The 18,167-nt window shown below is 43.3% G+C and overlaps 1 protein-coding gene across 1 annotated transcript in view; it reads right to left on the bottom strand.

Annotated features, from left to right (window-relative positions):
• Positions 1-968: 968 nt before the first annotated feature.
• Positions 969-18,167, bottom strand: part of trit1 (tRNA isopentenyltransferase 1) — a 43,667-nt gene continuing 26,468 nt past the window's right edge. The window contains exons 7-11 of the mRNA XM_013266346.3: positions 15,020-15,132; positions 14,788-14,865; positions 3,840-3,949; positions 2,090-2,207; positions 969-1,733 (exon numbers count right to left, since the gene is read on the bottom strand). Of these exons, the coding sequence (XP_013121800.1) occupies positions 1,519-1,733; positions 2,090-2,207; positions 3,840-3,949; positions 14,788-14,865; positions 15,020-15,132 (634 nt within the window). The 3' untranslated portion in view covers positions 969-1,518. The remainder of the gene's footprint in view (positions 1,734-2,089; positions 2,208-3,839; positions 3,950-14,787; positions 14,866-15,019; positions 15,133-18,167) is intronic.

The following is an 18,167-nucleotide window of genomic DNA, read 5'->3' as shown; positions in this document are numbered from 1 at the left end:
TGAGCTCGGCTGGGCCCCACTCAGGAGATAAACCAAGCCAATCAGGTGACTAGTCATTACTGAACAAAAGACCAGAAACAACATATTTCATGAGTGTAAAATGAGGTGGCAGCCGGCAAACAAAGGACCAAGCTCAGTGCTGTGTCAGCAGGCCAATGAGAGCTCAATGAGACCAAGGTTAAACTGCTGCTGTCGCATTGAGAGACCCCTGAAATCCAATTTTGTGCTTTCTACTTCTCGCTTGAGTGGCATAAAAGCACCGTCACTTGGATAAATACAATTTAGACTTCCTAGGATTATGAAAACGACATAATTGGGATCCAAATGCTTCTTTTCTAAAAGCCCAAACTCGAGCCAAGATGACAGAAAGAGAGCGTCCGATCACCTAAAGAAGTTACCGTCAGGTAAACCTGGGGAAGGACTCATTATGCCATCAAGGGTCTCTCACCTGACCACTTGGGGTGACGTGTGACTGAGGCGTTGGTTGGCAGTCCATCAGGGTCTCTGCATGGCTGCAGTCTCCTAAAAGGCCCGAGTCTGCTGCAGCTTGGCTCTGTCTTCCACAGTGGGTGGAGGCTGGAGGTCCACAGCTGTCTTTACTGTCAACGCTATAGCGTTAAGTCCATGTCCCCCCAATTTCTCCCCCTAAATGTGTATGTAATCGGTTCTGTTTGTCTGTCTGTTAACAGTTTAGCATCCACAGTTTTCAAGATATCATCTTCACGTTTTGAGTGATGGTAGACCCCAAAACCAGCTCGAGCTGTTCAGTAAATCAGCAAAAACTTCACATTACCCACAATTTTTTTATGGATCGTTTACCAACTTCACAACAATATACTAGGCCTCAGCAGACAACAGTATCTATGTTGGCTAAGTGTTTGACCTTGACCTTCATTGTTAGTGCGCTCTCTGAGTGCTCGTTTCATTTGAATTCTGTATAAAGTTTTGGGAAATTCCAGAGAGAGACATTTTTTTCAGTTTAATAAAAATATGTTTAATAATAAAATATTTTATGTCACAAGATTACAGGTTGGGAGCATGAGCTGAGAAAACTTTGGAGTTTATTTGAAATAAAGGTGACCGGGCCTAATACTAACAATCTGTCCTGAAGCCTGAAATGCTGACAAACTAGAGAGTCCATAGCAGCAGTATATACAGCACAGTTTTAAAAAATAAAAAAAATAAACCTCTCTCTTAAAATTTACATTAGATTTTCAGGCAGTGGTAAAAAATAAATTATGATTCGTTTTTTTTCTTTGCCTGCACACGCCATAAATCATGTACTTTATTCACTTCGGTCTGTGTTGCTACTGGAAAGAAAAGAAAAAAAATGCTGCAAGAACCTGAAGCTCGAGGGCTTCAGCATGTTTGAAGGAGGGTTTTTTGTTGCCGATTTATGTGTTGGAATTCAGGAATTAATAAATAAATTAGATCCTATGGAAACCAGGAATTAATCATATAAGAACTGGATGGAGACCTGAGTGAAGATGGATGTGGATCAGAGTCAGTGCAGGCTTTTTAAAGAGTCACTGGTACTTCCTCGTGTGTCGTCCCAGTAGAGTCCTGAGAGGTCTGATCACCGCTGCCCGGAGCAACAGTATCACAAGAGTCTTTTGAAAGAGTCTCTCCTGCAGAGTCGGAAGGTGCGCTGGTCCTCTGCGACTGGTCACAGGATGGATCGGACTTCCTCTTCTTCCTCACATGATAGTGATGCTTCTTAGATTTCAGGTGAGCTGTGGGTACAGAGGATAAAAGACACTCCTTGGATATATTTAGCAAGAGAGACAGAGAAAGAGAGTGCACGGTTTGATCTCAGTGATACTTGAAGATGATCACAAGACTTGGTGCAACAGGGCTCAGAGGTGATCAGGTTAGCATGTAGAGAAAAGAAATCTGTGTTTGGTACTGGGCATGAATCTCCACAGGAATCTTAAGGCACCACTAAACAGTCAAATACATAACATGGTACGACTTCTTTAGTACTTCTCAGTTTGCTTGTCCTCGGTGCTTTGATGAACATATTAGTATTGTTAGCTAACGTCTATATTCATATTTAGCTTCTTTTTTTTCCCACATGCTTATGCCTCACCTGTCCACTCCAGGTCACCGATGATCACTTTGTCACACAGGTCACACGTGTGGTGGCTCCGCTTGTTTCTCTGCTCCGCCCCCTGCGCTCTGACTGGTGCAATAGCTGGCTCCTCATGCTGAGAAGTGGAGCGGAAAAAAAGTCTGGGTTTTTTTTAGGTTTTAAATCTGAAAAACTTATTTATGACGTGCTAAAACGAACTTTTTAGGGAACGGAAGCAGACATGGGATAGGCAGCAGAGTAAAGCATGATTTATGGTCCCATAAATGTGCCCGATTGTGTGATCCTCCGAGATCCTGTAATGGGGAGTCTACAGAATGCTGAATGGTTGACAAGTGCAGTTCACCGGGAAGGGGTGAACCGTGGAAAAACCTCAAAGATTTAAAAAAACAAAACAACAACAACAACAACAACAACAACAAAAATAGCATGAACAGCACATACGGTGACTCCACTGCACACTTTTCATTGTTTTTAACACTCGTGTCCCATCAGCTCTTTGTCATGTAAGAACTTTGTTCTTCTCCACGGCTGGCAGACGCACCAACAACGCACGATCTGATATCCTCGATCAACACTGCATCTGACCAATCACGTTGTCTGAGTATTAAGCAGTAAGCATTAACCAAGCAGTTTGCTAATGTTAAATATCACAAGCAAACCAATACAAGTAAGCTAAATTCGGCTAACAGCAAACACGTGTTGCAGAAGACAATTTTATGCAAACAAAGGCCTTTTTTTCCTTTTTCAACCAAAGCCCATAATATAACATCACACCAATGTCACCGGTTAGTTGCAATGTTGATCCTGGACCAGCATTATGGTGATGATGCAGGAACAACACCAACACGGTGATATCAGACGCACCGACCAACCTCAAGTGGCCCACAGACCGGGTGTAACAGATACTGGGGTCACTGCCTCTTACTGCTAACAGAGCCCTCGGCCCTGTCCTCAGACTGCCAGTGGACAGTGAACGCACCACCTCGCCTCGACCATAAATTCTGCTTAAGCAAGGAAACAGAAAATGATGGAACAAGGGAAAAGCGAGAGCTTGAGAATAAACGAATGAGAGACAAGGATGAAGACAGGAAATAGAAATACTGGCAGCTGACTGTGGTACCCCTTAGCCTCCTAGCAGACACACCTATGGAATCAATTTCAAAATCCTACGTTGTGTTTTCTCAAGTCATCCCATTCACAGGAAATTAAAAGAACTTGACCTTGATTTTGACATCGAGGTCACTGAGATTCAAACTTTTTTAGTAGATTCATCCGTGATGTCAATTTTAAAATTCTATGTTGATTCGTTCTTGAATTATATTATTCACAAAGTCGGGTGTCCACACTACCCGCCTGGCAGTGTGGCGACAACACGCCATCGCCCTTTGACAACTGAAGGACAAAAATGAATAAGGAAATCGCAGAGAGGAGCAAAAGTGGCCAGGAAAAATGAAAAGAAGAAAAATTAATAAAAATGGGACCAAAAAAAAAAAAAAGCCCAAATAAGGCAAATCCAAGGAAGAAGGGCATATCCTCAAAAGGAGGACTAAATAAGAGCAAACAAGGAGAGGAACACACTAATGGCAAAAGGATGAAAGGAAGGAAACGTAAAACCACAAAGTACGCAATGAAAAGATACAGAATGATAAAGAGTAGCAAAAGGAACTGAAGTAAAAGAGAAAGATCCCACAGCACCAGATGAAAGCAGCCAACAGGAAGCTGCCACTTTAGACTGCCGAGGCCCCACCTTACTGAGGCTGTCCAGTATCTGCAGTGCAGGGTCCAGCACCGTCTCCTCCCACCGTGACACGTCCGTCACATCCAGGCCATACACTGCAGGGATGTTGTCCCCTGGTCCTGTACACACATTCACACAGAAAGGTCAAAAACACACACTTATACATTTGACAAGGACAACGAGGACTTGATTTGATATTGGATTCAGTGTTTCCAACGATTTATTTTTAATAAACAGGTGGAGGGAAAAAAGGCGTTGAAAAGAACTTTCAGACCTCTGACAGTGACAGTCCTCGTTGTACACAAATAAATAAATAAATAAATAAATAAATAGAACAGTGAAGCTCCTGAGGGTCTGTCTGCAAACTGCAACGGCTGAGACAGGCCAGTTCAAACCGGGTAAGGCACAGGAGCAGCGATGTGCTGGAGCCGCACCCTGAAGCTCCATCAACCTGCTGACTCACACTGGCTCAATAATGTCTCTCCCCTCCTTCCTCCCACCCTCGTGTCTTGTGCGCCGTCTCTCTTTCTCTCCCGCCATCAGTCTCGCTTCAGCTTTCACTCACTGTCTCTCCCTCGAACTCTTCCACCCCCGTGTTTCTATTTTGCATCAGTCAGCAGTCTCCGGGCCAGGCCTCGGGAACGCAACGGCAGCACCAGACCTTGCCCCGCTCGTCTCTCTGTCTATCCCAGCGCTCGCTTGCATCCAGAGCCGCTGCCCTTCAAGGCGTACCGTGGAAATTTAGATCGGCGCAACTTGCAGAGAGAGTGACTTCTAACAGATGCAACTTTTTTATGAAAGTTAAACTTAGCCAAACACATGAGCAGGAAAGCACAGAAAAAAAGAGGCTGAGCCCCATTTTTTATCTCTTTTGTGTCGGTACACACAACAACTCAGTCACACAAGTTGTCTTCAGTTTCTCCTTTTATTGTACTGAAGAGTTTTTCCTCCAGATGGTTAGAAAAGACAAACAGACAGGCTTTTAAATGACACTCAAAGCTAGCTAGATGGTTATCTTTTCAAGGAATCAAGGTTACCACTGCGGTCTGAATGCAAGCAAGCTAAAGCACGAGAGAGGCGCAAACTGAGGCTGTACTCAGACACGACGCAGCTAAAAGAAACCAACCCGACTCCAGATGTGCCAGCAGCAACCATGACTGAACAAACGTGCACGTGCAGATGCAGCAGAACCTTATTTCAAACCTTCTTCATGCTAAAAACCGGAGCCTACATTACCCACAATACAACTCGACAGCTTACAGCTCGGGGATTTGGTTGTGCTTTTGCGCCTTCATGTTCGATTCAGTTGACTAAATGGGCGAAATGAATTTCCGGATGGGAAAATTTGCGACAACGCCCGAAACGACAAGTCGGAAAGCTGGAGAACATTTTTGTCTATAAGTTGCCAAGCTTACAGAAAAACATGGTGGATGACGGTAAATGTTAGTGAATGGGTCAAATGTACAGTACTGTGCAAAATCGTCCCATTTAAAAAAAAAAAAAAAAAAATCTGCTTCCAAGGAGCCAGACATTCGTGTAATTGTTTAAAGTGGTTTCGAGGAAATGGTTCTCCAGGCTTTCTGGAGCTCTCTCAACACTTCTTTGGACAATGTCTGCTTTTCACCTCAACCACTGGCAACCTCTGACTTTGCCTCACATACTGCATTACCCTGCATGTTTGCAGGTCACAGTCACTGCACCCATTTCCATTTTTTCCATCAAAATACAACAAAAACACATTGCACACTTTTGCATGCAATGTATATAATTTTTACATTGAATGCAATTTTAAAAAAATAAACTTCGACACCTTAAACACAAAGGAATAATATATAACACATCATCTCTGTAGCCACTCCATTATGTTCCCACATTCTGAGTTAGAGGTTAGAAAAACTCATTCTAAACTAGGCAAACTGGAGGATCTGAGGAACGCGTGAATCTGGGGTTGTTCTGGTTTTCCAACTTTGGTAACTCGAAGGAGATTTAAATCTGGCACCGTCTGATTAGAATATATGTGTGTTAAGCTCACACTCTCAGGTAAACCAATCCCATTAACCTATAAAGCGCTGTTTGCCAACTCAATTATGTCTTAGTCCTTTCTACACAAAGTCAACTGTGGATTTGAGGGCAGCAGACATCCTATAGACTGAACTCCACTGGGAGCCGTCTGGGCCTCCATTATCACAGAGAGACACAGAGTCCTGACTGGATGACTGTATAACTAACAGTGTTGACTTTGTCAGAGGACTGACTGTGGCTGTGTGTGTGTGTGCGCGTGTGGCTGTATGGGAACAATGAGTCCCCACACAGCCACACCCGGCAGCTCTACACTTACATTTCACTCTTGGTACAAACTGCAGTTCAACTGCCACTGGGTGAAATTTGCATATTGTAGGTTTAATCTGCAGTCAGCCATTTAAACACGTGACATATTTTATTCTTTCATGCTGAGACCAGCTGTGCTTAAATGAATCTGACACAAGGTTCAAATGCAAAAACAAACAAAAGGCTCCTTAACAGCAGAATCTCACCCTGCACCTGCATCATTTGTCTTCACAGCATGTGTTTTTTCCCCTCCTCTTATCTGTGCGCACCACTTATCCTCAAAACTTTGTCCTCAACTCAGTCGGGCTTGTCTGTGTGTTGTCAAACAGCAGTTACTGTTAATCAAAGCCTCTGATTCCATTTGCATGGTTCATGCGTGTGAGTGTGGAGGTAAGTCTTTTGTGTTGGCGGCACAATACCAGGCAGGTGGCGGCGGCAGTAAGTGTCACCTGGCGTACCCGCACCAGATGCAGAGTTGGCGATCTCGCCTTCAGGTTCTCTAATATTTACTTCACCTCAGCAGTGGGCATTCTGCGCCCTCCTGTTGACACTATCTGTTTCCTTACTTTGTGTTTTTATCTCTCTCAGCACCCTCCTACAATTCCCTTCTGCAGTCGCTAACCTCCCCCCTGGGCAGAGTGGAGCGGTGGTAAATAAAAGGGGAGATACTGTACGGTGGGTTGCCAGATGCTCCACAACGATTCTCATTTGGGATCTGGTGAAATTTAACCCCGCTAATCCGCAACATCTCGAATGAGAGTTGATAAGAAATGCCGAAGGGACAAAGGACGGGGTGGTCGGCGTGGGCGCGCGCACGCACACTCAGAGAAAACACAAAGCGTGAGCGCTGGCTTTCGAGTGCACAGGGGAGATGGCCTTGCCAACAATAAGGAGCAGAATCTGTCGCTGGGCAGCTGCCTGCCAGCGCCGGGTGTGCGTGCGCGTGTTGAAACAGTCGTCCACCTGTTGCAACAAGCGGGCGAGAAGTCATTTGCTGTGTTATCCTTGTGTTTGCTGAGTGAGGATGTGCGGCTGTGTGTGCTTTGCTATAAAAGCTCCGCTACCAGCATCAGCGCGATGTCCCCTGGCCCAGCTGTGCTTCTTTGGCTGCCATCCACACTGGAACACCGCAGCTGCCGCTATTGACTCAACAGCCTCCTTCCCCTTTCCTAAAGTTCCTCTTCCACTTCTCGTCTCACTCACCTCCGTCGTTTAACTGTTGTTTGTGATTGAATTTCTGAAGCGGGTTGAGTACGGCTGGTTCAAGTTTCCACGGGGAGGTAAGGATCTGTAAAAAGTGGACTTTATTTCTGGGGATTTTTTGTGGAATGAGGGAATCTAAAATTTAAGCTCTCTACACATTAAGCTGCATCCTCACACAGGAAGCAATTCACAGTGACATGATAACCTCAGATCACAGAAAGGAGCAGAACATAATCTATTAGTGATGAGAAGCGAGCAGACTGTGAGAAAAACTTTATCTCAGCCTCAAGGTGAGCAGTTGAAACAGCTACCAATGAGAGTGCAGGATACTGGTGATTAATACAGCTTATTTGATCCCTTGCACACTCTTAAAGAGATAAACATTCTCTAAAGAAGTATTACGTCCCCAAACTTCCGGCTACCACAGACTGACTACAATCATATCGATCAATCAGTTACAGATGATCATCAGAAACATGGTGGATCAGCCCAACACTACACGGGAGAAGCTTGTTAATGATCCTCAGGCAGTTGGGACCACAGTCACCAAAAACACCAAATACTAAGTCATGTTTTGCTTGGGGATTTTTTCCACTCAGTGACACGCAAATTAATTTATAACTTTTACGTAATGTGTTTTTTTCCGGATTTTTGGTTGATATTCTGGGTGTAACTACCATAAGAATTAAAGCCTGCAGCAGAATGAACACGTCATGTAGATTCACAAAGCTGAAACTGATCATCAAACTACACCGACTAGATCAGGCCGTTCAACAACATTGGACACACCTCCGAGTCAAAGTGCAAAGTACAGTAGAGCGTTTTAAAGAGAAGAGAGGAGAAGTGTGGCAAGGAAATCTGTAAATGCAGTTAGATCTTCCTAAAAGATCTTGGTACTTTGCTCAACAGCAAACAGCAGCCTCACACTCCACAGAAATTAAAGTGTGCAAGAGAAGCTGCCGCATTAAACGAAAAGTGCAGCGGAAGTCGCTTTGCTTTAATTAGCTGTGAAGTGTGAAGATAAGCTAAGAGTGCAGGCTAGCAGTTCCTGGACTTTGCATAAACAAGAGATCAACTTCTTGTAAGTGGAAAAAACAACAAGTGTCACCAATTGTTTATACGGAGGACTTTAGCATCCTTCACCTACTTATATTTTTCTTTTTAATGAGCAAACTATTTGGGGTCAGCATTACTGCTCTCATAGTTCACAGACCAGGGGTGGGGAACTCCAGGCCTCAAGGGCTGGTTACCTGCAGGTTTTAGATCTCACCCTGGGTCAACACACCTGAATCAAATGATCAGTTCATTACCAGGCCTCTGGGGAACTTCAGGACATGTTGAGGAGGTCCCTTGAGGCCTTGGACACCCCTGACACAAACAGTGAACTGCCCAGATAGTCCCATTTTCTGAGCCTCGAAACTATGTATAAAAATAGACGAATTTATAAACCGTTAAAAAACCCGTCAATGTCCAAATATTTAGAGACACAACTGTAAGTCACTCTGTGTTTTTCACAATGGCAGATGTGTTTTGTAATGAATGACTGTCTCTCCTGATTCACATGTACCCTGTGGCATTTGTATGAGCCACTGTGGCGATAAAGATGACGCGTAGCGGTTGAATACTCTATGACAAGCCAGCTATATTTGTTCTGAGGAGCAGAGACGAGTCTTTTTCTTAATACACCATCTCTTCCCCACCTCACCTCAGCAAAATAAGATTCTAGATTTCTCGTCAGCGTTTGACGTTTCCGCCTAAACATATCTTGCCCGTCTGCCGAGCGGAGGTCACAGAGAGGTCTCTTTGGCAACAACAACACCGTCTTGTTTTTATCCATGGTATGAGATTGCATTTATTTATGTGTGTGTGTGTGTGCATGTGTGTGAGAGAGGGTTTCACACTTGCTAGTGGACAAGGGTGTAAACTCACCCCACACCTGTTGCCTCAGCTGGATCAAATTACTCTCCCTTCTTTAACCAACCCAGCCGTCCATGTGCCATTCCTCTCAGTCGCCCTCCATCCATCCTTCACTCACTCATTTACTCCTGGGACTGAAAGACACCTATCCCCCTGTTACTTAACGCTCACGAGGCCTCGGTCAAACTACACCTGCGTAACCTGGTTACAGGTACTGTTTGCACTTGTATGCCTGCCTTATGGGAGTTTTACTAAACAGAGGGAGCTGCATCATCTGCATTAGATTCAGCGCCTAATAAAATGAATATAACCTCAGATTACTATGTAGTTTAAGGGTAATTAAATCGACTAATTAAGTCCACCCCCCTCGCCACGCACACACTATAGGTATACACCCACACACAGCCCCAAATAAAGGCAAGTCAAATTAAGCTTGATTTCTTCTAAGCTGGCTGACCTGGTGCTTAAATCCTCACAGCAACCAGAGCTGAGTCCATCAACAACCACGTATCCTGCTGAGAAGTATTTAAAGCACTGAACGCCCACCAACTCTCGCTCTGACATTTGCTACTAAACATGAACCGTAAAACTGGGTTAAACTTGTGCCTTCGAGGCATGTGATTCAGCCTCTCTGTCTGTATATCTACATATAAAGTCAGCATTCAGATTATGTTCTAGCTTCTTTAATCTACTTCATTGTTAGCCTGACTGAGGCTCTGTCGTTTTCAATTTGTCTTTCCCTTTGACCCACTAGTTTCTGCATGCCTGGGTTGGTCTGCGCGGACCCCGGCGACCCTGTTGCCCGCGTTTGTGTGGTCGGGGCACATTCCCAGCAGCTCTGTAACGCTTCAAGAGATTAGCCTGCTCAGCTGAGGCCTGCCGGCATCTGTGCGGGCATGTGTGGGACTCGGGCGAAAGAGAAAAGGAGGTCAGCAGTCAGAGCAAGACAGAGAGGTCAACGGAGATGATGCAGGACAGAAAGGTGGATGAGAGCAAAACCTTGGTTAAGGGCATCCCCCTACCAGGGGTAGGCATTACAGGGCTGTCTTGGGCAAATCTTTAATGAATCTAATATGTGTGTTTTTAATATCTGAGCAGATGTGACTAACTCAGACTTTCCCCAAACTCTCTTGGTTGGCTCCAACAGGCTGTAGATTGATTTATTTTCAAAGGAACTGGGTCAGATTTTGCACTAACCGCCCCGCTGCCCTACAGCCAACAGTATTCTGCTAGTTACTGACACTGAGAATTGACTGGATCCCAATGATACAAAAACTCCAGCTACAAACAAAAGCTGATGTGTTTTAACTTTGTAATGCTCAAAGCGTGTAAAACCAAGTTAAAACTAAGAGTTATTTTACAATTTAAACAGTCTAAAAACTTCAGCATGTCTTTGAACTGTCACTTGAGAAAGCACTGTGCCAAAAATAGACTTTTTGGCATTTTTGGACTTGAGAAAAAGAACAAGTGATGCTCACAAAGTAGGACATATACAATGTTATTCCAGCGTTTCCATGTGTCAAGAACAGGAGTTAAAGTATCATCAAGAAATTTAAAGTGAGCCACGCAGGACAGAACAAGCCTAGGAGAGGCAGGAAGTGAAAGATTTCAAAGAATCTGGAAAGGAAACTAGTGAGAGATATGTCTAAAGACCCCAGAACCAATGCCAAACACAAGTGAATGACTTAATCAAGCTGGGAATTGTAGTCTCAAAGAAGACAATCACTAGAAACCTGCACAGGAATGGACCCTTAGTGAAACACGGTGGTGGGAGTATTATGCAGTGGGTACGCTTCAGTGCGTCTGGACCTGTGAATCTCGTCAAAGTGGAAGGAATCATGAAGGAAGAAAGTTACGTGAAGATTCTGAAAGAAAACCTCAAGCAGTCAGGAGCAAAATTGGATCTGGGTCGTCACTTTGTCTTCCGACACTTCACACTCGTGGTGAAGAACTACTTCTAGAAGACCACAGCAAAGATTACTGACTGACCCGCACAAAGCCCTTACGTGAATCCCATTAAGAATCTGGGTTGAACTGATGACCAAGGTCCATGCCAAAAGACCATAAAATCTGGTCTTCATGAAAGATTGGGCTGGGACTGGATATTGGAAAAGTTATTCTAAAAATGTCTTGCTGTGTTTGAATAGGTCTGGGTTTAATAAGACATGCTAGTAAAGCTAATAATTCTGCCCTGATCTGTAACCATGAAAACACTTTACCCACCAACTCTGCACAGACACCGACAAAAACAACGTCAATGGAGTCAACAGCATAACAACATGTTTCCAGAACCACACAAACAGACAAGGTCATCCGGCAACACAGTTCCTCGTGACTCAGCTTTTGCAGCAAAGCCACCCTACAAGGCTGGTGCATTGGGTAATTAAATATGAGCTTGTACATTCTTATCTAGTAACACGAAGGCCTTCTTCAAGCCATTTATCTGGTGCCTGCCAAAAAAGCCGTCCTTCAAATTCTTCCTTGTGATAACTTAACGGTGCAGTGTTTTGGTATTTGCAGCAAAAATCCTTCAAATGACTGATGTGTTTCTTCAAATGGACTTCCTGGTAAATTTGTGTGTCTGGCTATTACCAGAAGAAACATGACGCCAGGGGTGGTTTATCCTCATAACAAAGATACTTTTTTAGTATATCTGTTTGTCTAGTCACCTTAAAATTGAGACCAATATCTTTATACTTTAAAAACTTCTTGAAAGTTCTTGTTATCTGCTGTAACCTGTACACTCAACTCTTTGAAACAAAAAGAATAAATAAATAAAGCAAGCATAAAAAGCAGTCCTCAGTAAATCCCTGGAGCTGCTACAGTAGACTACTGCTGCACATATTTCCAAGGGACTACTTTTTATAGCTACTCTTGGTCTGACTCAAAGATATGTTTGCCTGATTGACGCTGTTCTCGCTCTGGTTTATATTTCTACAATCCGGTGAGTAAAAACGATCATGGTCCATAAATAAAAAAAAATACTAACAAAGTTCTGATCATAACATCCACAAATCTAACAAAACAAAACGCCGCATGAAGTATTTCCTCTGAGACTTCGTTGGACGGGAGTAGAGCAGGGTGATATGACCAAAAATATTTATCACGATATACATTTGAAAATTTGCAATAACGATAACTGATGATATAATTGACACTAGACAAAATACTTTACAACTCCACAACTTTATTAGTGCAAAAAAACCCCATCAATGTATTTTCACTTAAACAAGCAGCTGTTTTTTATGTGCATTAAAGTTATATAAAAATGTAACTGTGCAAATTCCTTGCTGACAGTTTATCCAAAAGGCATTTCCAGTGGAAATTGGCCGACATATCCTCAGCATAACCATGTATAATATCCACAAAACTTAAAAAGAGGTTATACACACACAATACGGTAATATTATGTTGAAGCACAGTACGTATCACTCCGCGAGGCGCCTGCCTACGATAGCCGTAATGCTCCGACGATCCATCAAGCGGTGCGGGTTCGTAGCTTAGCAAAGTCGGACTAAAACATTTGACAGATTTTCAAGCGCCGTGTACCACATAAAATCGTTTCGAGGTCAGTAAACACAACCAGAATTCATACATAAGGCACACGGGATTATAAGGGGCACTGTCGATTTTCAGAAAAATCAAAGGATTGATTTTAAGTGTGCCGTATTTTCCAAACAACATGGTAATAACGACGGCCCGCTAGCATGCGCTACCAAAAATAGTGCTTTGTTGTGTATCTGACGGACGAAAGCTAAACCAGTTCCACACCACGGAAGTTGCAGCATTTTTACCAATTCTGGTTCATTTAACGATCCACTTTCGCTTTTCTCATTCTGCGTCGCCGCCATGTGCGTATGTAAACAAAGGCACTGCGCATGCGCGTTTTACCCACATTCTATCGCGATATTTCATTTTCCTATCATTGCCCAAAATTACACCGGTATTACCGTGAACGGTATGATATGGCCCAGCCCTAGACGGGAGGTTGAGGTCTTTGAGGAGAGCTAATCTCATCTGCTGCCACCTGCACTTTCAGGCCTGATGCAGCAGACAGAGCACAGTCTAAGCAGGGTCTTCTCTGTGTGTGTGTGTGTGTGTGTGTGTGTGTGTGTGTGTGTGTGTGTGTGTGTGTGTGTGTGTGTGTAGGGGGGTGGGGGGGAGTTATATGGATTGTCTAAAGGCAGGACACACACTTAAAAGCACACGCGTGCACACAAGTAGACAATCTTAGACAGATTACTGCATGTTTCTATGATTATAGCAGCAACACAGACAGACGCGCGCACACATGTGATGTAGTCCATATGGCGTGTGCAGCGGGTAGGCAGGCGGTCAGAAAGAGGGGTATTGAGGTTTAGGGCTGGCGTGGCCTTAAGCCACTTGGGCCTAACAGGATTAGGAGGCAGGGTTACTGCAGGGCATGCTGCCGGTGGGACCAGGTTTCCTTTTCAAGGGAAGAGAAACGCACTACACACTCTACTCTTACGCACTCTCTACACTTTAAACTGACTCACGGTGGCAAATCACCACTTTCCAATGGCAGGTTGATTTTGGCTGCGGTGGGCAGTCTTGTCCGTTCTGCAGTGGCAGCTGCTCTGGCAGGTAACCAAACACTGAAGTTCATTTCTATGCATTTGGAAGCACAGGGGGGTTGAAGCTTTCACAGGTCTTAGCTGCAGGTGTGTGCTGGGGATGGCTCTTGAAACATTATCCAATGTACTACGTCACAGTATTGCGCACATGCTGCATAAAATCAAATCTAACTTTGTCCCAGTGATTAAATGAATGCTGTGGTTTTCCCTGCTGAGCTGTAAAATCATTTTGCAAAAATAAAACTTGGATTTAGAGGTTCACCAAATAAGGAAACTGAAACCACAGTTTATGGTTTCCATCTAGGCTTTTGTTTTTTAAAACAGAACACAATGAGTCGATTAGTTATGCTTACATGTGATTTATTTGTGAAAGACGTCAGAGTGGTGTCAGCCTTTCTACAGCTGTTTGAAAGAAACCACAAAACAGCTCCTTGGGGAGGGAAGACTGGGATGAACATTAACATTAATTTTGCCTTTTTGCATTAAAATTGTTATGAATATACCAGCAAATCAGTCGAATATCCCAATCAACCAACAATGGCAATTGAGGTGGAATTAATTAACGTTTACTGAGGTTTCTCTGCTGTGTTGCATAAATTTTCAGCTTACTAAACATTCAAAAACTGTATGACGAGGAGCCGAAAGACTTTAAAACAGGTTGCAAACATGTCTCTGTTTGCCTGGAAGGGCCAATAACAATAACTGAAACAAAAGCTTTAAAAAGGTGGCGTGCGCACACGCCATCTCTGTACCCGGGAACACAGTACGGTGGGCTGAGAGGCTTATTGTGTCTCTAATAGAGTGCACGAATCTCATCTTGTTACAGAGTGCTGATTGCTAAGGATCTGTCTGCAGCACATATGCACCCCCCACACCCGACTCACACACTCACTGCATGGCTGAATGGTACTCACGTCTGAGGAAGCGGTTGCGGACCCATTTATTCTGTTTGCGGGCGTAACGCCTTGTAGCAATCTTCAAAGCTTCTATACCTGAGTGAGTGAAAAACAAGCTGGTCGTTAGATGAAGCACAAAATGAAGGGAGGACTAAAACAAAAAAAATCCTGATTGTTGTGGTTGATCAGCAGTCCACCAGCCAGTGCATCCAACTCCATCTGAGTGACTTTGATCAGGTGTTTCTCTAACCTTTGTCTCGTAGCGAGTCTTTCTCCTGCTGGGTGCTGCTTTCCGGAGCCGTCAGGTAGTCGTGAAACTCCTTAAAACCGATCGACTGGAAAATCCCATGTTGATAGTCTTGACTGAGAGGAGAGGAGAGGAGAGGAGGAAACATTATCCATCAACATAAAAGCTTTCGGCCTTCAACTTGACATTTATACACTCGCTGGTGACTCATTTCATCCTTTCCTCCTCCATCTCTCCGTCCCTTCCTAAACTCTTAGCGAGCAGATGTGAAGCCCTTCAAGAGAGAAAGTGACAGAATGACACGAGCAGACGGAGGGACCCACGGCTACTAAAAATCCAGCATGGTGACCAGGGCTGACACAAGGCTGGGGCAGAATCCCTCCAGTGAACTTGCCAGACGGAGCATTTTGGTAAATGTCAGAGCACATCACCCCAATTTGAGCACTGCAGCCAGTTCGAGGCTAAATCAGGCTTTTCCAGGTGCTAGCAGTAGCAGAATAACTGCTGTGACAATATCTGCGTTGTGTAAAATACATTCTCATTTGATTATTTTCCAGTTTTTCTAAGCCTTTATTTAGAAATGGCAGCCTGAAACTAGCCGGATAGCCTATTTTGTACTGCTTTTGTATAACAGTACAAAATAGGCCGCCTTCCACAGGTTGTTGTCTTCAGGCTGCTTGTTTGTAAACAAACGCTACAATCTAACTTCTTGCGACTGCAGTCAGCATTAGAAATCGTTCCTCTTTGAGCCCGATTCCTGTTAAAAGGGCGTTCTTCATTCCCACCATCGCCAAGTGCTACTAATGTGGGAGGGGGTGAATTTGTGCCTGCTATCTGAACAAAACAGTGACGTGTCAAACTTTTATGACCTTGTTTCTGTGATAATCAGAAATCCTATAGAAAGTAGAAAACATTCCCCGAGACATCCCTCCAGCTTCAATACATGATCAAGAGGTGCAAACAATATCACTAGTCGAGCTTTATGCTTCACTGCAGGACAAATTCTTGATACGAAGTGATGACGGAGTTACCAAGTATGAAACAAATGTCTGATTATTGCTTAGAAATGCTCCATATGTGCAGTCTGGGCTTAGATTCTAGCAAATCCACATAGCGAAAAAGCATCCTACTTTGTCGACTACCTGTTACTGGTATTTTCACCTTCACTAGGTGATGTCTGAAGATGTAAGAAGTGCTTAACTGATTGCCGCCTGAGTATCCTCCCATATTTGTATCGCATTAGGTCAGCTAAGACATCAGAACTAATAACTGAATAATAACATTTCGCATTTTGTGTCCTTTTTACTTGTTATTTACAGGTAAGGTTTCTACATTGAAATGCAAATAAGATATCTTTATAATAAAACACACACACAAACACAATTGCTTTTATCTAATTCTCTTTCTCAAATACACTGCACAGCAAATATTAGAATAAAAAGGATTATTTCAGGTCCCTAATTTCTAGGCTTGTAAGAGAAACAACGAGAGGAAATAACAAAAATAAATCTGGCTAGACGGGCAGAGACAGAAATTTGAGAATAGCGTCTGAGCACAGGAAATATAGAGTCAATGGAGGGAGGAAAAGAAAGACAGAGGAAGAGAGGGAGGCAGGGAAGGGGGTGGAGATCTGACCTTGATGTCTGGCCACAGCAGCCAGCTGGGGATGGAGACATGAGGGCAAAGCAGAGAAAGACAGACAGACAGAGAGAGAGAGAAGGGTGGGGGTGGGGGGAGTAAAGTGCATGGATGATCAGATTGCTGAGAGGGCAATAGTGGCAGAGATGGAGGGACAGGGAGGAGGACGAGGGAGGTGAGATAGGGTGATGAAATAAACGAAAGGGAGGGGAGCCGGAAGGTTCCTGGGCAACGTTCCACCAGTGCATCAACTCCCTGCAGCCACACCCCATCATACATTATCAATATCGACTACCAACAGAGACACACAGCAGTGTTCACGTCTCTCTTTCTTTTTGGTCTTCATATTTCATGTCACACACAGGACATGGAAAGACAAAGTTAACAAAAATGTAATGTAGTGATGTAGATACAAAAATAATGACAACAAACGTTAAATCTCAGTATAGTATGAATGGTTTTTTTTTTACCTGCCTACTTGGAAACAATATATAAAAAAATCTGAATACCATATGGAAACTGAATACAATAAAAGGTGATAAAATGCAGGTTCTCTTGTGTATTGCACCATATGGTGAGTAGGTAGCTGCTAGAGCTAAATCTAAAAATGTCCTGGTAGAGATAGTGGGGAATCGTTGCTGCCAAACAAAGTGTTGCTGAACGTAAAAATAAACCCTGAAGATTCAGTCTTGTCAATTAAGCAAGGTTAGTGCTTTTACCTGTGAACAATGCAATGGCAAAAAAAAAAGAAAAAAGAAAAAAAGAAGCACAACCCCAAAGAACAAAATGAAGCCAAATGTCAAAAATTGCTGTTTTTAAAATGGGATATTTTGTAACTTGGCCAACTTTAGTATGCTAATTTTCTATCAGCTCTGACTTATAGCCTGGGGCTAGCCCGGAGCTAGCCGTGAGCTACCTAGCTAATACTAGTGTTAGCTGATAATGCACAAGCTGTACTGGTCTAAACAAAATGGTGAAAACTATGAAAGGCTTAAAAATGACAGCTCTTAATTTTTAGTTTCATATTTTATTTCCCTTTTTCCCCTCCTAGCCATAATTAACCTCCCAATTGATTTAACAGTGCTAGCTGCAAGCTAACTTTTAACTTAGAGTATACTGTAAACTAGCAACCCCTTGTAGTGTTGACTCCCATGCGCTACCATTTTACCGTCTTGCCCAAATATGGTAACATATTTTGTTTTCCACCTCCCAACAAGCCTCAGCTAAAGTTAGCATCAAATTAGCTTACACTGAAACCTAGCTAACCTGCGCTAATATTAACAGATCGCTCCAGAATTCTACTGTCTAGTCCACATTAATTTTGTGTATCAGATGGAAAATATCTTCAGCATGCCTTAAATTATTCAGGGTTAACTCGGCATCGTTTCTGACAAAGAGAATATTGTTTTAACCTAATTTCAAGAAAACATATTTTTGTATGGGGCCAGTTGAGTTTAACTTATTGAAGATGGTTATTGAATTATGATGTCAATGAGAGCGGATATCATTAATA

This window comes from Oreochromis niloticus, linkage group LG22, assembly GCF_001858045.2.
Source record: "Oreochromis niloticus isolate F11D_XX linkage group LG22, O_niloticus_UMD_NMBU, whole genome shotgun sequence".
Taxonomy (NCBI): Eukaryota; Metazoa; Chordata; class Actinopteri; order Cichliformes; family Cichlidae; genus Oreochromis; species Oreochromis niloticus.
Note: the sequence above shows the minus strand (reverse complement) of the source record. Positions and strands in the feature narration are given on the sequence as shown.